Source organism: Galeopterus variegatus, unplaced genomic scaffold (assembly GCF_000696425.1).
Source record: "Galeopterus variegatus unplaced genomic scaffold, G_variegatus-3.0.2 Scaffold2678, whole genome shotgun sequence".
Lineage (NCBI taxonomy): Eukaryota > Metazoa > Chordata > Mammalia > Dermoptera > Cynocephalidae > Galeopterus > Galeopterus variegatus.
In genome coordinates this window covers 65085-87765 of record NW_007728789.1, presented here as the reverse complement: position 1 = coordinate 87765, position 22681 = coordinate 65085, and the positions used below count along the sequence as shown (strand labels likewise).

The 22681-nt window shown below is 35.5% G+C and overlaps 1 protein-coding gene across 3 annotated transcripts; it reads left to right on the top strand.

The window, feature by feature from the left end:
* Positions 1-290: 290 nt before the first annotated feature.
* Positions 291-21180, top strand: ERLEC1 (endoplasmic reticulum lectin 1). Of its 3 annotated transcripts, XM_008582598.1 has the most exons (13): positions 291-402; positions 1852-1932; positions 2479-2556; positions 2688-2751; positions 3596-3630; positions 5803-6026; positions 6117-6246; positions 10131-10292; positions 11082-11141; positions 14272-14396; positions 17026-17103; positions 17339-17414; positions 20276-21180. In XM_008582598.1, the coding sequence occupies exons 1-13, from the start codon at positions 340-342 to the stop codon at positions 20345-20347; spliced, it is 1248 nt and encodes a 415-aa protein (XP_008580820.1). In that variant the 5' UTR covers positions 291-339; the 3' UTR covers positions 20348-21180. The 3 variants fall into 3 exon arrangements, with proteins under 3 accessions (XP_008580820.1, XP_008580822.1, XP_008580823.1); XM_008582600.1 differs by lacking the exon at positions 17339-17414; XM_008582601.1 differs by lacking the exons at positions 17026-17103; positions 17339-17414.
* Positions 21181-22681: the final 1501 nt, after the last annotated feature.

Genomic DNA, 22681 nt, shown 5'->3' with positions numbered 1-22681 from the left:
CGGTGCTGGTAACACCAAGGCCGTGGGTTCGGATCCTATATAGGGATGGCCGGTTTGCTCACTGGCTGAGTGTGGTGCTGACAACACCAAGCCCAGGGTTGAGATCCCCTTACCGGTCATCTTTTAGAAAAAAAAATATGTAGAATATTTTCCCTGCTTTTGAACATGTGTTTTGAAAATCTTCCGTTGAAATGGTAAATTAGTTAGAGAAACCTTTGTTCTAGCTAGGACTGAAGTTACTCAATGTAATACAAATTAACCACAGAAAGTAATGTATATTTTTTGTTCTACTTCTAGCCCACAACTGGAGTTTTATATAAAGAAGATAATTATGTCATCATGACAACTGCACATAAAGAAAAATATAAATGTATACTTCCCCTCGTGACAAGTGGGGATGAGGTAACTTTATAAATATATTGATAATCCTTGTCACCAAAGATATTTATTTAAAACATTGCAACTACATACTTTAGAACTGAATAATAGGTTTCTCAATAACCCTGTTTTAGCATAAAAATATTAATCACTTTTATTTTTCCTGAATTCTTTGATTTTGCAGTTCATCTGGGAAAAATTAGCAACCAATTATTAATGTTTTAAATGAAAATCTAATTTCACACTGGCTTTCTTCTATAAAAATGAAGGTTCTTAAGCAAGGTGTGATTTTTAAATGTAAATATGATGTGGTCTTAAAAAATTTTCTTGTAAATAAATCTGTAGGTGCCTTATGCTTTCTCACTACCTCAGCTCATGCCCTTTTCTTCCTCCTAAAATTCTCTAACTGCCTCCTATTCATTCTTCAAGGCAATGACTTCTTTCAAGATGAAACAGGAGAGGCAGCATGGTAAAATGGAAAGGACACTAGCTTAGGAGCCAGGAGGCTCAGGTATAGGCTAGTTAGCTGTGGAATCTTAAACAAATTTGAAACTCAGTTCCACTACTCAATAAATTTATCAAGCCAATTACATAATATATTCACAACCTGTAAAATAAAATTTTAAACTTAGTGCTTTCTTAGGTTTTGTTCAGATTTGAAATCTCTGTGAGACAGCTATTTCATTTTATGCTAAATCTCCTTAAGACACACACACACCTGGCTGGCCAGTTAGTTCAGTTGGTTAGAGTGTGGTGTTATAACACCAACACACACACACAACCATATGCATCTGTGAGACAGCTATTTCATTTTATGCTAAATCTCCTTAAGACACACACACACCTGGCTGGCCGGTTAGTTCAGTTGGTTAGAGTGTGGTGTTATAACACCAACACACACACACAACCATATGCATATGTATACTCATCTATGGCATTTAAGTCTGAAATGTAGACATGTATAGAAAACTAAAAAATACCTTAAAACTTTTCAAAATATGCTACAAAATTCAACTATTCTAAGGCTTTCATAGCTAGAATTTGTTTGGGTGTAATCACTTAAAAATTTCAAAATAGGATTATAAGAATTTTCAGGAAATTTACATTGATAACTTTTCTAATTTATTTGTTGTTGTTTTGTTTTGTTTTGTTTTGTGTGTGGCTGGCCAGTATGTGGATCTGAACCACTGATCTTGGGGTTGTAAGCTGTGCTCCAACCAACTGAGCTAACCAGCCAGCACTACCTTTTTTTAAAAGAAAGAATGAACAGTATGGAAGATTATTTTATTGCTCCATATTTTATATTTCAATTCATTTGAAAGAAGTGGTATACCATAGGATCAGTTAAAGGTTTTGACTTTTTTCCTTTTACTTCCAAGCATTTGTGATTTGACCAATGAGTTAATACCTAAACAGCAGAGTTGGGTGAAATTCAAGAAAAATTGTAAGTATTAAACTACAATTCTTTCTTAGGAAGAAGAAAAGGATTATAAAGGCCCTAATCCAAGAGAGCTTTTGGAACCTTTGTTTAAACAAAGCAGTTGTTCCTACAGAGTATGTATTTTATGTTCACTTGATAACTAGAAAATAAATTTCCAGCAAAATACTTCTGTATTTCTTTATTATGTGTATCAGATTTTAAGATAGGTGTAAATCTCAGTTACTACTTAATAGTATTTTGTTCATTTAAATTCCTGTATAGTACATGCAGCAGATACCCAATAATACAAATACCAATCACTTAGCAAACTGCTTTTAATGTTCTTATGTCAAAAGAAAGATTCCTTTTATAATAGAATTCTAATTAAAATGCTAATTATTAGTTTTTAAGCTATGTAGAAAATTATCCCTAAACCAGGTAGTTACTACAGACCCCAGGTGTATTCTAAACCTATTTTCTTCATACTATTCTCACATATAGCTAATTAATGAAAATAATGAATAGACCAGAAATTTCACATTTTTCTGAGGCATAAGTGTCATTTAATGAAAGCTTACTCTAAATCCTGGAGGAAATCTATTCAACTACTTAAAATATCAAAAAGTAATTCAATTGAGTTCTCTGGCTTTTTTATATCTAAATACGTGGATCTTTCTTAGATTGAGTCTTACTGGACTTATGAAGTATGTCACGGAAAACACATTCGGCAGTACCATGAAGAGAAGGAAACTGGTCAGGTGTGTTTTTCTTCAAAATATAAAGTATAGAACATGATAAAATTAGAAGTTTAATAATGAAATTTAAAGTTGTATTCTTAAAATGTATTTGCAAAATACTTACTATATTTTTATTTTGTTTTTAAATATAGAAAATAAGTATTCATGAGTACTACCTTGGGAATATGTTGGCTAAGAATCTCCTGTTTGAAAAAGGTTGGTCTCTACACAGTGTTTTGACAGTAATGCTGGAATTTGGTTTAAAATACATTTGCAAAGTGGAATTTAAGAGATTTTCTTGGAGGCTGTGTGAATTTTAGAACACTAAAATAACTTTTTAAACTGTCCCTCAGGCCAGCCTGTGGCCCTCTTGGAAGAGTGTGGTGCTGAAAACACCAAGGCTGCAGGTTCGGATCCCTATATAGGGATGGCTGGTTGGCTTACTTTGGTGAGCGCCACCAAATCAAGGGTTAGGATCCCCTTGCCAGTCATCTTTTAAAAAGAAATAATAAATAAAAATAAAAAATTAACTGTCCCTTAGAAAACTTTTTTTAAGTCTTGTTCTTATTATTTTCTGCTTAGACAAGCATTATGCTTTTTTTCTCCTTATTAATAAGGTTTTTAAAATCTGGTAAAATGTACACGTTTGTGTTATATTTATATAGTGTTAGTCTTTTGCTTGGTTTAAGCAAAGATTTTATGTGGAAATACATGTATCTCTCAAATTGTGAAATTTTTTTATTAATCTATATTATTCAGATTGGTCAACTGTTTAAGATCACACTTATCACTGAGATAAAAATACTTCAAAAGGAAATTGCTGTGGCCAGTATTTCCTAGGTAAAGATGTAAAGATTAAATATGACTATCCTTTCATACAAAACCATTTTAAGGAAACCAGCTTTAAAGTAGTAAGATAAAAATCATATGTATGTTTTGGATCTTCTTTAGAAAGAAGTTTAAGGTTACAGAGTTGATTGAAAACTTAACCATTTGTATCTTATAAATGTCACTGCTTGCTCATTCTTTATACTTATCTTACTCTTATATTATTCCACAGAACAAGAAGCAGAAGAAAAGGAGAAATCAAATGAGGCAAGTGACAAATGTTGATTTTTCACTTTTAACATTTATTGGTAGTGCGGCATGAATTTATACAACTTAATTGAGAGAATATAGCCTGTGTTCTTTATCAAATACCTCAGAGGATTGGGTCAAACAAAATTTATAATATATTTGGTTTTTCTGATAAAAAGTTACACTGTAATCCTGCTATTTACTTTTAAGATCATACAAAAATAAATCTATCAATGATGTGTCTGGGAAAGATTCTATAATAGCATTATATCACTTCTATACTTAGCATTGGTTCCCTCTATTTAACATTGGAAACAATTAGAGTAAGCTTTGCCTTTTTTCTCATTTGGTCCCCATCTCCTGTGAGTAAAACCAATAAAATACATATGTAAACAACAAGCTACCAGACTGCAAGCATCTTAAAAGCAGGGACTGTCTTTTATCTCTTTACCCCACAGTGAAAAGGAGAATGCCAAAATATTATAGGCACTTCATAAATATTTATTGAATGAATAAATAAATGGTGGCTAAAAAATAGGGTTGTTTAAAAGAATGATGCCTCAGGGTTCCTAATCACAATATGATACCATTGTAGTTCAAGGAGTGCTTTCTGAATCCTAAGAACTTCCATAAAACTCCAATTAAATAACTTATTGCTAGAGGATAGTTTTTAAAATGGGTTAAAAAGTGAAATGGTGAAGGCCTTGAAAATTACCTAAAAAGGATGTCTACAGCTTAAAAGAATGGCTTGTGAGGTAATTGATAAGCTAAGCATAGACACACATAACATTGCTATTTTAAAAGACTTTAATTGTATAGACTACCTTTGAGATAAAATATTTATTTAACTGTGACTCTGGAGGATAGCAAGATGGGATTCAAAGTGTGAAATGCTAAAGGACAAGAAAGAAGAGAGTAAGGGAAGAAAACTAACATTTATTGAGCCCCAAATTGTAAGCCAGACACTGCCAAGCATATAACAAAAGCTAATGTTTAATTCTGCCAACAGCCTTTAAGTATACATTATTATTCTACTTTTACAAATAACAAAAATTGAAATTTGATAAAAGTTTTAAAGCTAGTAAATTCAAAGTTTGGATTTCAACCCAGGATTTTCTTATTTCAGGTGCTGGCAGGAAAGTAGTATATATACAAGGAAATATTTTTCCCTAGAAACATTTATTTATTGACTTTTTGGACATGGCACCTGACAGGATACCAAAGTGATACAAGATGAGATCCCTGCCTCCAAAGAGCTTTTTGGAGTTATTACTAACAATATCTTTTTAAAGCCCTTATATTAGATTTTTCTTATGTTTATGTAGAGAAAAGTATGGGGGGGGTAACTCCTTAATAATCCTTGTTATATCCTTTGTAAATCCAGGTAATATCCTTTATTCCCCTACTCCATGAAAACTTCTTAATTTTGGAGTTATTACTAACAATATCTTTTTAAAACCCTTATATTAGATTTTTCTTATGTTTATGTAGAGAAAAGTATGGGGGGGGGGGTAACTCCTTAATAATCCTTGTTCTATCCTTTGTAAATCCAGGTAATATCCTTTATTCCCCTACTCCATGAAAACTTCTTAATTTTTCTTTTGCTGGCCTGGAGCAGATATATATAGGAGTTTATATGGTGAAAAGTATGTGCCGGTAATATTAAAAACAGGGAAGAAAAGTATGCAGATTGATGAACCAGTACTCTTTTTAGATTCTTGTTTTAGAAGATAGTGTTTTACTATATAGCCCTACTTTTTGACAAATCAACCTTCAGACCTGTAAAATGTAAACTCTAATACAGCTGTAGAACTGAGAACTTAGTGAAGAAAGCTCTAATCAGCCCATCATAGTAAGTTCCTATATTTTATTTTAGTCTCTTTCTTTAGAACTCTTGAGAATAATTCATATTAATCATGATCTTGTGGCCCTTTATATAAATGTACATTTACTTAATATTTTAATTTTAGCACTAAATAATTTTTTTGCTCTATTAAACTATCTCTGAAAATACACATTTGCTCAAATAAGAGCTTACGAATCAAAATAATATTAGAGAGAGAACTTAAAGAAAATACAGAAATGTTTATAAATAAAATGTAGTTTTCTTCCTTTCAGAATAATAAGTGCTCCCATTCTCACCCCCACCTCCATTTCTAATGAAAAGTGTCTTATACTCTTTTTTTTAAGATTCCCACTAAAAATATCGAAGGTCAGATGACACCCTACTATCCTGTGGGAATGGGAAATGGTACACCTTGTAGTTTGAAACAGAACCGGCCCAGATCAAGTACTGTGATGTACATTTGTCATCCTGAATCTAAGCATGAAATTCTTTCAGTAGCTGAAGTTACAACTTGTGAATATGAAGTTGTCATTTTGACACCACTGTTGTGCAATCATCCTAAATATAGGTAGGATGTGCATTTAATATTTTAAACATAAAATGCACCCATACTTAAAGTGTTTTATGCTTAGCTTAATGCTTTGTTCTTACTGAATAGGTTCAGAGCATCTCCTGTGAATGACATATTTTGCCAGTCACTGCCAGGATCACCATTTAAACCCCTCACCCTGAGACAGCTGGAGCAGCAGGAAGAAATACTAAGGGTGCCTTTCAGGAGAAGTAAAGAGGTATGAAAATTATCTAATGATAGTTTCTCAGTGTACCACTTTCCAAATTTTGGAGCATATATCAATATTACGCTGATTTCTGTAGTATAGTAGTAGCAATTTATTTTACTGGATCAAAATTTTAAATTCCAATTCTTTCATTGATTTTAATTCTTTTCCTTATTCTAGTTCTCAGAAACTATTTTAACATTCTCTTATACTCATAATTTCATAATATTTTAAAGTTTGACATCTTACTCGTTGTAGTTAGTTAAATTTTTAGGTAGTTGTCCCTGCTCAGCCTTTGGAAAAAATAGACTACAGCCCCATCTCTACTCCTAACACTTTATCTATTCTTCATTCATTGCTGCCCTTTTAATCACTTCTCTATGCTGCTTCCCCCTTTTAATGTACTGTCTTCTTTTAATCTGCCTATTGGACATGGCCATATACATTTTCAATAATCTCACACTCATCATTTTTTCTCTTTCATGCTGACCCGTTTCTTGTCTTCCCCAATGCATTTTTTTTAAACAACACCTTACCCAATGACCTCAAGTCAGAAACTTAAGTCACTTTTTTTACCTATCTCTTTGTTCATTTCTAACTCTAAACATTCACAAAGAGCCATCAGTGTTATCTTCTAAATGCTTTTCAAATCCATCCTGTCATTAGTTCAGGACCTCATCATTTCCCAGGACCAGAAGCTGTCTGCTCATAAATTCCTTTTCTAATCCTTCCCACACAGCTGATAAAATGCTCTTTCTAAAATGACATTTGTTTTTTGTTTTGTTTTGTTTTTTGTTTTTTTAAAAAGATAACCGGTAAGGGGATCTCAACCTTGGCTTGGTGTTGTCAGCACCACGATCAGCCAGTGAGCCAACCAGCCATCCCTATATAGCAGCCGAACCCATGGCCTTGGTGTTATCAGCACCACACTCTCATGAGTGAGCCACGGGCCGGCCCTAAAATGAACATTTGATTATGTATTTAATCCTTTGGTGGTTAACATGATCTACACCTCAGAATAAAATTACTGTTCATGTAATACAAGCCCCTTTGATATCTGGCTTCAGCCACATCTTCCATCACCATTTCCTTTATCCCAGCTATTTTAAACAACTTAGAGTTGCAGAAAAGTACCATTTTCCTTCTGCCCTGCTTACCTTTGAATATATGGTTTTTCTTGTTCTTCTGTTGCCTTGTCCCCTTTCTCCCCTTCACCTCATGAATTCATGCTTGAAGATGTAATTCCAATGTCACTTCTTTTGGAAATGAGCCAGAACTCCCAATGGATAACCCCAGGAGGAGATAAATGTTTCCTCTTCTGTGGTTTTATATTTTATTCAGTCCTCCATTATAGCCCTTACATGGCTAAAAATGCTTGTTTTGTTTATGATACTGTTATTGAACTGGAGGGAAGAAGAAACTGTGCTTTCTTTACTTTGGGGTTTCTAGTTCCTTGCTTGATGCCTATAGGTAGTTAACAATGGTTTAACTAATACTTGGCCGCAAGGCCTGTTTCCTCCCTTCCTCTTGAGTACTTTTTTGCAAAAGTATTGCTAGACTCTTCATGGATGCTGTGATCAACCTTGTCATTCTGATAGGAGGAAAAAATTATCTTAATATTAATTCTACAGTTTGATTTGGAGTGACATAAGATTTGAGCTGGAATTCTTTTTTGGTCTCTTTGATAGTGATCGAAATACTGGCAAGTATTTAAAAGTAAGCTCAATCGGAATGCTTCAGAAATCCCAACTTTCATTACTCTTCAAGGAAAATTTCCCAGTTTACTTTTCTTTAAATAATGTGTTTAATCTGCCAGTTGAGAAAAATAGATTTATATAAAGCCACAAATGATAATACTTTCAAAATATTTATGATCTTCAGTGCACATGTTCCATATGAAAATCTTAAGTGGAACTATAAGATGAGTAATTTCTTAAAACTGATCGTCTTTATTTCAGAGTAATTTTTTATAAATCTTTTACACATGTCTTTTCTTTTTAAAATGTATATTTGGCATAGGCTTTGCCTTTTAAGTGTGGATCAAGTGCCTTTTAAGTGTGAAAGTGGATGTTCTGTCCAAAAGAAGCAGTAATAAAGGGTCATGGTTCTGTTCTTGCTACCTCTTCCCTATCTCAGCTGCAGGTTTCACCATGCAGCATTATTTTTCTTCATTAACCTTAATATAGGTCTCATGTATTCCAAGTTATTATTTTAGTCTATTAGACCTTAGCTAGCTCCTTAGAAGCAATGACTATGTCTGCTTCATTTTTAATACTCTACACTTAAAATAGTGCTCGGAACATAGGCTGAATGTGGAAAAGAGTTACACAATAAAGTTCAAGGTCCTTTGAAAACATAAGACACTATCTTTTTTTTTTTTTATCAAAAGATGACCGGTAAGGGGATCTTAACCCTTGACTTGGTGTTGTCAGCACCACGCTCACCCAGTGAGCTAACCGGCCATCCCTATATGGGATCCGAACCCGGGGCCTTGGTGTTATCAGCACCGCACTCTCCCGAGTGAGCCACGGGCCGGCCCAATAAGACACTATCTTGGCAATCCTTGTTCTTCCCACTATTGAGAAGAAAGGGAGTAGAGAATAAGCTCATTTTTGGAGTCAACATCCAATGAGTCCTACAAACTGAAATAGAAGCAAAAGAACTACAGTTGGTTAACAGCAACTACAGCAAGTGAAAAAGGAGACATAGTATCCACTATATTGGGAACCCATTTACTATTCAATTTTTATAAATTTATTCAATTAAAATTGGTGCACTGACTTCTTCAGCTCTGGTCTAGATTCTTTTCCTCTCCACTCACTGTCAATATCCAGTTAACTACCAGATCCTAACCTATTAACACCTCTTTTATAATTATCATTTTCTTTCCACCCCAACCCTATCACTCCTTTACTTTAGATTCTCTTCATCTCAAACCTCGGTTACTGCAATTCCTAACTTGATTCTCTATCTCCAGATTTGTCCCTGCTATTCCTTCTTCTGTGACACTGCTGAAGTAATTACTTTAAAATATGATCACAGCATATCTTTGCCTAAAACCTATAAGATAATGTCCAAACATCTCAGTATATATTTTCCACCATATAGTGCCTATTTATTCTTTAGTTTTAAATATAGCCTTCCTCTTTGCTCTTACCTCTTCCTCAGCTCCACATGCATATACATACACACACAAAACACATAGCAGATGTGCACATAAATCACAAATTATTATTCACATTTCAAGAAGTGATTAGGGTTTTCTTTTTTGAAGTCTTCATGTTTCAATTCTTGGTCAAAGTCTATTTGAACCACCCCTCCCTCTGTGAGTCTAATGTTTCCTGCACCCTTATTAGTTTGTGTCTTCCCCACAAAATTGCAGGTTCTTCCAGGGCAACAACCAGGTCCTGCTACATTTGAATAATGGTAATTAATATTTATATTCATTCCTACCCAGCTTGTTATCCTTTCTTTACTCTTAGTGACCACATTTTCCAAAACTGAATGTAGGAGCACAAAGCCTTACAAGTAGCAAAGTACTTAATAAGAATGATGAGACAAAATATATGAAATGGAAATTATCCCTTTATGTTCAGGATGGCCACCATACCCATAACTGGTAGATGGAACTAACATTAGTGTAGAACTTTCTCTATACTAATAAGTTTTGCAAAGTACATTTTCTTAAAACACATTAAAAATAAGAAGACAATTTTATTTCCAAATTTTCTACAGTTCAAAGATAATAACAAACTTAAGAACTGAAAAAAATTTAGTGTGGCATGGACAATTTTATTTCCAAGTTTTCTACAGTTCAAAGATAATAACAAACTTAAGAACTGAAAAAAATTTAGTGTGGCATGGAAGCCCTTAAACATATGTATGTTTCATTTTAGGAAGATTTGCAGTCGACTAAAGAAGAGAGATTTCCAGCAATCCACAAACCCATTGCTGTTGGGTCTCAGCCAGTGCTCACTGTTGGAACAACCCATATATCCAAACTGACAGATGACCAGCTCATAAAAGAGTTCCTTAGTGGTTCTTACTGCTTTCACGGGGTGAGAAGTGAACCTTCAGTTTAAATGTTTATCTTACAACTTTTACTAGCAGCACTGAAAAACGTTTTCTGTCTCTAGAGAAATGGCAGGATCCTAGAAGCCTCCCAGTGGACATTTTCTCTCAGCAATCACATACTCCCACATCTCTGTAATCTAATGCATAGCCACTATGGTCTCCTCTCCTTACTGATGGGTAAAACTTGACCTTTACCGTGGCAATTATGTGTGATTCTGGTTGATTGCTGGAATAGGCATCAATAATTGTATATCCTGCATTTTGGTTATGTAGAAATACCATTTTAAACTTGATTAAGTCATGCATTTCTTGACATTAAAAAAAGAAAAAACAAAAACTTGAGTTAACATATACCTTTACAAAGGTAAAATTTGTCCCTAACTAATAGCACCAGTGAGAAATAAACTTATAAGCAGAATTTTCATTTTATTTTATTTTGTATTATCTTATTTTATTTTAGCAAGGCAGTACAGCAGTTATTCTCTATATTTGTCTTTTTTGTTTGTTTCCCAGGAATTTTTAATTTTAATTTTCTTTTTTAATTTTTTATTAGCATATTCATTGTTACAAATCATAGTTATTCTTTATGCCCCTTATCCAATCTCTCCCCTTTCCGCTCCCCCTTCCCTAATTTTAATTTTCAACCATACTATCACAATAACATGGTTAAAAAATTACATATATTTTTATCACTATCATGTAGCAGTATTGAGGCAAGCTCCAATCCCCCTTTTCTATGCATAACTTGATCTAATTTGTTTTCTTTCCTTTAGGGTGTTGGTTGGTGGAAATATGAATTCTGCTATGGCAAACATGTACATCAATACCATGAGGTATAGAATAGTATTTATATAATTCTACCAGTAGGTGAATTAAAGTTTTAAAAATCTTTTGTGGAGAAAAAGGAGGGAGATTGGTATTACTTTTAATTATGAGATGATTTTAATATGGAAATACTATAATCAAAGTATCTCCAAATTTTGGAAAATAGAAAACTTGGTATTAACTAAATCAGTCATCTTAAAATGACATTGTTTATTAACTTCTCATATTCTTGCATTACTATGAGCCTGGCGGGATAGTAAGTTCTTGTAACTATACCTCTTTAGCTTTGATCATGAAATTCGCCATTCTTATAACTCATCTTTAAATTGAGAAAATGAATGGTAAGATACTACGTTATCACTAGAGTGAGTAAAACTGGGTAAATACACCAAGTTTCTCAGCTAAAAAAGGTACCATATCATCTAAGTTTAAAATAAGTTTTAATATTACACATATTAGCTTTTTATTATTCCTTTCCTTGTAATTTTATAAATCAGATAGTATATTCTCCCACACTTGAGCCAACTGCCTAAATTCTGAGGTGCAAGTTCCAATAATTTTATTGGTCACATTTGTTCTTTGGTAAGGTAAACTGCTAGACATTAAAGACAAACTTTAATTAATAAATATTGATCTGGCTGCTTTAAAAGGCTCTTTTCATTTCTTAAAAGAAGCAATAACTGGTAATTAAAAAATACTTTATTTTCCCACTCACAATGTTTTGAGCTGATCTTAAATCTCAAGATGGATCATACAGGGACAGGTCATCAATTCAACTTCCATCTGAAATATAAGAGGCATCTGTAAACTAGGATTTTTTTCTTCACTTAAACCCAAAAAGCTTTATTTAAATATTCTTTCCATTTATTCTTACTGTAGATGTTTTATTTATTTTTAATAACTTTTTTTTTCTTTTGGCTGCTGGCCAGTACAGGAATCCAAACCCTTGGCCTTGGTGCCTTGGTATTATCAGTACCATGCTCTAACCATGTAAGCTAACTGGCCAGCCCTATTTTTAATAACATTGATTAATATAGAAAAAGGATAAAGAGAGTACCATCTAACTACACCCCACATAATACACAGTGACTTTTTTTAATTAAAAGAATATATGCCAGAAATTTTAAATGAAAAGTAAAAATTTCTCCTGACATCATCACACTTTCAAAAAGTAACTGCTATTAATATTTTCATAGTTAACCCTCCATAAGGAAAACATGCATATGCATAAACATTGGTGTAACCTTTTTATGTACACAGAAGGGATCATACTAAATGCAGTGCTCTGCATTTACTCTTTTCACTTAGTATCTTGTAGATCTTTCCATGTCAGCAACAACCGATCTCATTCTTTTCAAGAGGTATAGGCAATTATGTCTAATACCTACAGTGTATTTAACCAGACCTCTACTGATGAACCTTTGTTTCCAGTTTTTGCTTTGATACAATTTTAATGAGCATTTTAAAATAGTTCTGTCAGTGTTCTTTTGCAAGTATATTTATAGGGCACATTTCTAGCAATGTACTTGCTAGGTTAAAGTATATGTATGCTGAAAAATTGCTTTACAAAGGGGTGGACCAGTTTATACTCCCATTAACAACAACTGCTTTCCCATACACTTGCCAACACTGAATTTTATCAAACTTATTTTGGCCAAGATCATACAACCTAGAACTTTCTGAAGGACTCTGCTAGATGCTTTGGGAGATATAAAAATAATAGTAGCTAATAAATATAGTGCTCACTGAATGCCAGGCACTAAGTACTTTGTACATATTAACTCATTTAATCCTCAAAACAACCTGAAGAGGTGAGTTTTGTTATTCTAAGATACAGAAACAGAAACAGCAGTTCAATAACTTGCTTAAAATCACATAAGCTGGGGCCGGCCCGTGGCTCACTTGGGAGAGTGTGGTGCTGATAACACCAAGGCCCCGGGTTTGGATCCCATATAGGGATGGTTGGTTCGCTCACTGGGTGAGCGTGGTGCTGACAGCACCAAGTCAAGGGTTAAGATCCCCTTACCGGCCATCTTTTAAAAAAAAAAAAAAATCACATAAGCTGTAAGTGGTGAAACTGGATTTCAAATCCAGGCAGACTTGCTCTATATCCAACCTCTGAAACACTTCACTTTGCTGCTGTAATCCCTATCTATCTAGGAACTTGCAGTCTACTTGCTGAAAACTGTTTAATAGGTATCTCTTCCACTAGGCAATGATCTCCACTAGGGCAGTGGTCCTGCCTGTTTGATTTGCCACTGTAGGGGTTTTTAATTCTACTAATCAGATGTATATTAGTGCCCAGTATTGTTGCCTAGCATAAAATATCAAGGAAGGCAAGGAGGTAGGAAGAGGAAAGAAGGAAGTCCACAGTTACTATTTTAAAAAATTAGGCTATCCTTGTAACTGCCAAAATTAAATAAATAAAGATAGATAGGGCTGACCACTTAGCTCAATTATTTAGAGCGTGGTGTTATAATACCAAGGTCAAGGGTTCAGATCCCGTTACCAGCCAGTTGTCAAAAAAAAAACCCAAAACAAATAATAAAGGCAGAATGGGAAGAGGTTTTCTGAACAGTTAATTTTGATACAGAAATGAATATGGTGTCAAATGAGTAGTGTGAAGATCTGTATGACTTGAAGGTTTGCATTTGAGAGACTTAAAAGTAGGATGAAGTTAAGCTGCAGGGTAAGAAATAGAGGCCAAAGATTTAATTAAGCATCATAGTAGAATGTGATTATATTATCTAGGTAAGAGAGATTAAACTCTTGGTTGAGGGGTGAGGTGCTGGCAGTGAAAATGTAAAGGAAGAGTCTGAAGCTGAAAAAATCGACAGGCTGATAGATGTAGGAGAGGAAACAGAAGAGTCAAAAATAACTACATCTAGAGCTATTCTGACTGGAAACTAGGTACTATTCAGAGAAACAAGGAATAAAGAAGATAATGAGCTTAAATTTCTAGTCATTGAGTTTGACTAACATCATTCCATCTAATCCAGTGTGCAGACTTAGCATCGTTCCATCCAGTGTGCAGATGAAGATAAGAACTATAGCTTACAGGAGGGTCGGGTCATCAGCATAAATGTCTACTTGATGATGTCAAGCATGCATTATCACAAATATTTTTTCATATATTAGGACAAGGAGAGTGGGAAAACCTCTGTGGTTGTGGGGACATGGAACCAAGAAGAGCATATTGAATGGGCTAAGAAGAATACTGCTAGAGCCTATCATCTTCAAGATGATGGTACCCAGACAGTCAGGTAAAGATGAACTTTATTTGCCTTTGGATCTGATTAGTAGAATTTTTAAAACTCAGTATTGAAAAGCATACAAATTTAAACACTTAAGTAAAACTCCTGGTTAGTTTTTTTCAGGGGACATCTTTTTGGTTAGTGTTCTTTTCTTAAGGAAGCAACACTGTGCAATAGTTAAGGGGCATAGTCTCTGGAGTTAGACTATCCGGATTCAAATGCTGGCTTTTTACCCACTACCTTGGGCAAATTACATACTATTTTTTTTTTTTTCCTTTTTTTTTTGTCTTTTTTCGTGTCCGGCAACGGATCGCAGCCCTCAGTGTCGCGCCCGTACCGGACCGGGACCGGCAACGGGATTGCAACCCTCGGCGTCGCGCCCGCACCTCACTCAGCCAGTGAGCGGGAACCGGTCTGTATGTGGGATCCGAACCCTCGGCGGGAGCGCCGCCACACTCCCAAGCGGCGCACTGTAGCAGTGCGCCACCGGGCCAGCCCTTACATACTATTTTTTAAGCCTCACTTTTCTTGTCTAATGGTATTTGCCTTATAGGATTGTGACATAAATGAAGTAATTCATGTAAAGCACAGTGCCTGACAATAACATTCAATAAACTTTGGCTGCTGCCTTTAACAATGGTTAATGAGAGTGGCAGTAGTGTTAGTTACAGTGGCTCAATTCTCTTAGAAACCGAGGCTGCTAGAAAGTATTTATCTCTTTCATGTCTAATTTTTACCTGTGAAAGGTATTTAATTCTATTTAAATATACTTTGCATTTCTCTTTATTGTTTAACCTTTGTGAGGTAATGGTTGAAAATAGTTAACAGTAGCTTTTTGAAAAACTACTTCACCTCTCTTTTGGGCTGTATAGGTATATTTAATTATAACAGAAGTAAATTAATCTCATTTCCCAATAATTAAGTTTAAGTAGTCTGTTGCCCAGTGAATTTTAAATTATTGTTAACTGTAATTAACTGTGTCCTTCCTAAACATGGTATTGAGAAATTTTCAGAATGTGCTGACTTTTTATACTGACCAAAATCCAAGTTAGCAAAATTAGGGATAGACATTTAAGTGTTATAATACAGTCATTTGTCACTTAACCATGGGGATATGTTCTGAGAAATGCATCGTTAGGAGATTTCATCATTGTGCAAACATCATAGACTGTACTTACATGTTGTACTTACATATGTTTACAGATGATATAGCCTACTACGTACCTAGGGTATATGGTATAACCTATTGCTCTTAGGCTGCAAACCTGTACAGCATGTTACTATACTGAATATTGTAGGTAATTACAACACAGTGGCAGGAATATCTAAACACATCTAAACATAGAAAGAGGGGCTGGCCCGTGCCTCACTCAGGAGAGTGCGGTGCTGATAACACCAAGGCCACAGGTTCAGATCCCCATATAGGGATGGCCGGTTGGTTAGCTCACTTGGGAGAGCGTGGTGCTGACAGCACCAAGTCAAGGATTAGGATCCCCTGACCGGTCATCTTTTTTAAAAAAGTAAATAAATAAACATAGGAAGAGTGTTGTAAAAATACAGTAATCAGTATTATAATCTTACAGGGCCACCACCATATATTCAGTCTGTTGTTAACCAAAACATCGTTATACAGCACATGACTGTATTCTAAACAGATTGATTTTTCTTATGCTTGTTTCATGTGAAAATAGTTTATGGTGTCATGCGTACATATATTGAAGCATGGGAGTATAAGACTAGCAATATTAAAGCTTTTCTTCAGATCTTGCTCATTCGGAATTTATAGCTTGGGCTAGGCTTTACCTTTTATACTACCTACTGTACAATATTTTAGTGGGAGTAGCTTGATGGAGGATGGGGAGGAAGAAATGTTCCATAAAACAAATAATATACTAGGCTGGGAAAACGGATAATTTTAAAACAACTTTTTTTTTAAGAGAAGTCTAATCATAACTGTTTGTATACAAATAAATAATATGCAAGCTGAAGGTCATCATATTAATTAAGTGTATTAGTCTGTGTCTGTTGCTTATAATAAAATATATAGAACTGGGTAATTTGTAAGAAAATGAAATTTATTGCTTACAGTTTCAGAGGCTAGGAAGTCCAAAGTCCAGGGAACACAACTGGTGAGAGTCTTGGTGGTGGCGATAGTGACCCAGGGGTCTCACATAGCAGAAATGGTGGAGCAGAGAGAGAGAACTTCTCATGTGCTCTTCTTTTAAAGCCCTCAGAACCACACCCATGACCACCAGTATTAATCCATTCACCACGGCATGGTCCTAATGACCTCTTTAAGACCTCACCTTTCAATTACCATAATAGGATTTCCCACCCTCAGCAGTTACAGTGGAGATTTAAGCTTCTAATATATGAAATTTGGGGGACACAATTCAATCGATCCACAACATTAAGCCAGTATGAAGTACTTCTAATTTAATTTATATTTCCTTATATAGAATCCAAAAGACTGTCTCTGTGACCTAACCATACAATTATTTTTTAAGAATATTTTATAGTCAGTTTTTTAACTAATACAAAACTGATCCCTCTAACCATCTTCTCATCCTACCCATTACAATTATTCTGAATTAATGAGATTTTAGTTTAATGAAACTTGTGTGTTTCTCTGATTCAGGATGGTGTCACATTTTTATGGGAATGGAGATATTTGTGATATCACTGACAAACCAAGACAGGTGACTGTAAAACTAAAGTAAGTTGGACCATCAAGTCATATTTTATGACTTTTCTTTTACCTACTTCCTATGGACAAAAGTTTCATGTAAATATAAAATATAATTTTAAATAATTATTAAATTGTATTATTTAAATTATTTATTAAATTGTACAGGGTACACTTGAAAGGGATTTTTATAGCTTAAGAAGAAAACTTAAAAATAATTTTATTTTGTATAATTTGGCAGTACTTTAAATACTCTCTGTTTTAGGTGTAAAGAATCAGATTCTCCTCATGCTGTTACTGTATATATGCTAGAACCTCACTCTTGTCAGTATATTCTTGGGGTAAGTAAAAGGAAAATAATCAAAAACAAATTCTGCTTTGGGCCAGATTTTAATATTTTGCATTAAATTTGCATTAATTTTTTGCATCTTCAGTATTCTCCAAGACCTAATATAGCCCCCATACCACTTCTGTAATAGCTGATGTTTTTTAATTGAGGTATAATTTACATAAAATAAAATGCACAGATCTTAAGTGTTGAGTTTGATGAGTTTTGACAATTTTATACACCCAAAACTAGTTATCTGTCACTATAGAAATTTCTCTCACATCCCTTTCCAGTCAACACCCCTTTTTCCACCCCCATAGATACCCCTTTTTGATTTCTGATAGTCTAGTTGCTCCACATCCTCACCAACATTTGTTTTTTTTTTTTAAAGAGATGACCGGTAAGGGGACCTTAACCCTTGACTTGGTGTTGTCAGCACATCCCTTTCCAGTCAACACCCCTTTTTCCACCCTCATAGATACCCCTTTTTGATTTCTGATAGTCTAGTTGCTCCACATCCTCACCAACATTTGTTTTTTTTTTTAAAGAGATGACCGGTAAGGGGACCTTAACCCTTGACTTGGTGTTGTCAGCACCATGCTCTCCAAAGTGAGCTAACCGGCCATCCCTATATAGGGATCCGAACCTGTGGCCTTGGTGTTATCAGCACCGCACTCTCCCAAGTGAGCCACGGGCCGGCCCCATCACCAACATTTGTTATTGTCAGTCTTTTTTATTTAGCCACTTTAGTAGTTTTAATTTGCATTTCCCATATGAATAACGATGTTGAACACCTTTTCATGCAGTTATTGGCATTCATATATCTTTTGTGAAGTGTATAGCCAAGTCTTGATAAAGAAAAAATTATGGGCCGAGCCCGTGGCGCACTTGGGAGAGTGCGGCACTGGGAGCGTCGATGCTCCCGCCGCGGGTTCGGATCCTATATAGGACTGGCCGGTGCATGCGCTCACTGGCTGAGCGCGGTGTGGGTGACACCACACCAAGGGTTGTGATCCCCCTACCGGTCATGAAAAAGACAAAAAAAAAAAAAGAAGAAGAAGAAAACATTATGCTGACATTTGTTAAAACAGTAAGGAAGACTTTGTTCAGGACTGTTGTGATAAGGTGTCAAGGCTATTGCAATAGGGGAGAGAGATAAAGCTCAACTCTAAATATAGCAAAGTCACCTGGGGATTTATAACCAACAAACAGAATGAGGGGAGTCAGTGAATGAGGCTAAAGACAGGTCCCAGTATGCACAGCAAAAAAGAGGGCTCAGAGGAGCCTGACTAAAGTTTGGTCACGGCAAGAGTCTTTGTCAGTCTTTTACCCAGTTTTGTTCTTGTTGTTTGTCTTCTTATTGCTTATTTCTAGAAGTTTAAATATATTCTGGATGTGAACTCTTTGTATTGCCCATATTTTTTTTGTCAGTCTTTGGCTTGTCTGTTCATTTTCTTAATAATGTCTTTTGATGAGCAAAAGTTTTTCAACGGGTCATTTTCTTTTCTTTTTTATGGCTAATGCTTTTTGTGTCCTAAAAAATTTTTGCTGTCACAAAGTCATGAAAATATTTTCCTATATTTCCTTCTAGAAACTTTGTGGTTTTACCTTTGATTATGTTACGTTATACTTACCTTTGATTATGTTATGTTATACTGGTTTTCCCAGTATTTATCCTGCTTAGAGTTCACTGAGTTTCTTGGATTTGTGGGTTGATATAACTCATCAATTTTGGAAAATTTTGGCCATTATCTCCTCAAAGACAACTGCTGCCCCATTCTTTTTCTCCTCTATTTCTGAGACTCCAATTAAACATGTTAGTTTGAAATTGTTCCCAAATCTCAAAGACTCTTTTTTTATTCCCACTTTTTTTCTTTGTTTCATTTTGCATCATTTCTATTAACCTGTCTTCAAGTTCACTGATTCTTTCTGCTGCTGTGTCCAGTTCATTGAATGAAGATATATGTCGCCGATATATTTTTCATCTCTAACATTTCCACTTGGGTCTTTTTTATGCTTCCCTCTTCTCTGCTGAAATTCCCTACCTGGTCATACATGTTGTCTACTTTTTCCACTATTTCCTTTATCATATTTATTATAATTATCATAACATCTGATAATTTCAACATCTGGTCCATCCTTGGGTTACATTTTTCTTTGCCTTTTACTTTAAATACAACTGATTATTTTGCCTTAGTGTTCTATCATTTTTGTTGTATAAGATCTAGCTATGTATTCCTTTCTTATTCCTGTCCTTTCCTCCTTTTCTCTCTCATCTTGTTTTCTTAGAGAAACAATATTTTCTCCACCTATCTGATATTTTATATGGATGGTTAAAAGTTGTTTTTCTGGCCAGCCCCGTGGTTCACTCGGGAGAGTGCAGCGCTGATAGCGCCGAGGCCACAGGTTCAGATCCTATGTGGGGATGGCCGGTGCACTCACTGGCTGAGCGTGGTGCAGACCACACCAAGCCAAGGGTTGAGATCCCCTTACCGGTCTATTTTATATGGATGGTTAAAAGTTGTTTTTCTGGCCAGCCCCGTGGTTCACTCGGGAGAGTGCAGCGCTGATAGCGCCGAGGCCACGGGTTCAGATCCTATGTGGGGATGGCCGGTGCACTCACTGGCTGAGCGTGGTGCAGACCACACCAAGCCAAGGGTTGCGATCCCCTTACCGGTCCAAAAAAAAAAAAAAAAAGTTTTTCAAAAGGCTTAATTTGTAGAAATAATGTTGGATGGTTTATCCAAAACAAGGACTTGCATACATTTAGCAAATTTATATACATATATCCATTCAGTAGAATAATAGTGAATAATTAAGTATTCAGCTTAGCAAGTTTTTAATGGCTTTGTTGTTGTTATTCTCATTCCTTAGGTTGAATCTCCAGTGATCTGTAAAATCTTAGATACAGCAGATGAAAATGGACTTCTTTCCCTCCCCAACTAAAGGATAATAAAGTTGGGGAAAGGAAAGATCGTTGAAAGTCCTGATGATTTCTGTCTGACCATGTGTCTCATTATAGAGCTCTCAGCCATTGGACTTCATCTAAAGGATCATATAAAAGGACTCTCAACCACTTTGTGAATATGTATGTGTATATAAGAGGTTATTGATAAACATCTAAGGCAGACATTTGTCTCATTATTTTTCATTTTTGTTGTCTTATGAACTGATCATGTTTTTTCTTTGCTTGGATAATGTGATTCCAAAATAAATCTCATCCAAGCAGTTTAGAGTCCATCCTAATCAAATGTCATAATCATTGTACCTATTGAGAGCTTTTAAATAATAGATTTTTTATGTAAATTATAGTATTATATAACTAGTTAATGAAGTAAAGATAATGAAGAAAGAAATCAATAGAGGTTGTTTAAATGAGAGACCATGTAAAATATGTAAATTATACTGTGAATTCCTTTCAAGAAGTTTTTATTTAGCAGCTGCTCTCTACCAGTCATTAAATTAGAAACTGGGCACCTAGTAGAGCCTCACATGTGAGTTTTCTTCACCCTTGTTAATCTCAAGAAACTTTTATTTATAATATGTTGCTTCTTTCTCAGAACTTTTACCTATTACTTTCTACTTCTGAGTGTGTTTTCTCCCAGAGTAGCTGGTGTAGACAGTTGGTGTTTCTTCTCTGGCTTAGGATGGTTTGTTCTAAAAAAGACTGTGCTGGCTATCCACCATACTTGCCTGCTGTATACTACAGATTTTATTTCTGGACAGTTTTACAGCACAATATTTATTTTAAAGTGAATAAAATGTCCACAAGCAGCGTCGTCATATAGTCAGTGGCAGATTATTTGTCTCCTTTATTTTCTCCATTATCCTGTTGCACACATTCTAAACATATATATCTGAACAAGGACAGAAAAGTGGCCATAAAATACTTTACTCTTCTTCCTTTTCAGTAGTCCTGGCCAAAGATTGGTTTTTTTTGTTTGTTTTGTTTTTTTAAAGATGACCAGTAAGGGGATCTTAACCCCTGACTTGGTGTTATCAGCACCACACTCTCCCAAGTGAGCCATGGGCCGGCCCCTAGCCCAAAGATATTTAAGTTTAAGAAAAGGTTAATATAGGGCCGGCCATTGGCTCACTCTGGAGAGTGCGGTGCTGATAACACCAAGGCCATGGGTTCGGATCCCTATACAGGGATGGCTGGTTCGCTCACTGGCTGAGTGTGGTGCTGATAACACCAAGCCAAGGGTTAAGATCCCCTTACTGGTCATCTTTAAAAAAAAAAAAAAAAGGTTAATATAATTGACTATTTTAAGGTTATTTGTAGGTTTTAGTAGGAAGCAGCACATATAGAAAGAACATGCACTTTGAATTCAGACCTAGGTCCAGATAGGAAAAACCAAACAGTTTTTCCTTCTCTCACACTCCACACAGCACAGAACACTTTATGTCACCAAAATGCATGGAGTTTTTTCCCACACCAACCAATTCTTCAATACCAGCAGGCTGTCCTACAATTCAGTTCAATTCTCACACTATCTACTTGGAATTAGTGTCAGATCTCTCAAGGAAAGGGCTTGGTCTCACAAGATTGTTACCTCTTCAGATGCCAGCTGCAAGTCCAGGCCTCTGGTATTTCTAAGGAACCAGCTAATAAATCCAGGGTTCCCGTGACCCCCTCATTAGGTTCAGTAATTTGCTAGAATGGCTCACAGAACTTAGGAAACACTTTACTTATAATTATCAGTTTATTCTAAAGGGTACAATTCAGGAATGGCCAGATGGAAGAGATGCATAAGGTAATGTAAATGGCGGGCACAGACCTTCCAGACCCTCTCCAGGCATGCCACCCTCCCAGCACCTCCACATGGTCAGTAATCTGGGAGCTCATCAGATCTCAAGAGTTCAAGAATGTTTTACAGCTTGAGTTCTAGAAACCCCCTTACTTCCCAGAGGTCCATGGGCAGGGCTGAAAGCTCCAACCCTTTAATCATTTGGTCTTACTATTTTTTTTTTTATTTTTTTTTTTAAAGATGACCAGTAAAGGGATCTCAACCCTTGACTTGGTGTTGTCAGCATGACGCTCACCCAGTGAACCAACCGGCCATCCCTATATGGGATCCGAACCCGGGGCCTTGGTGTTATCAGTACCACACTCTCCCGAGTGAGCCACGGGCCAGCCCATGGTCTTACTATTGAGCAGCCCTAGCCTGAGGCTGTCCTAGGGACCCATCCTAAGTAATTCATTAGCATAGACTCTGGTGGGACCCTAAGGGGCTCATTATGAATAAAAAAAGACACTCCTATCTCAGGAAATTTGTA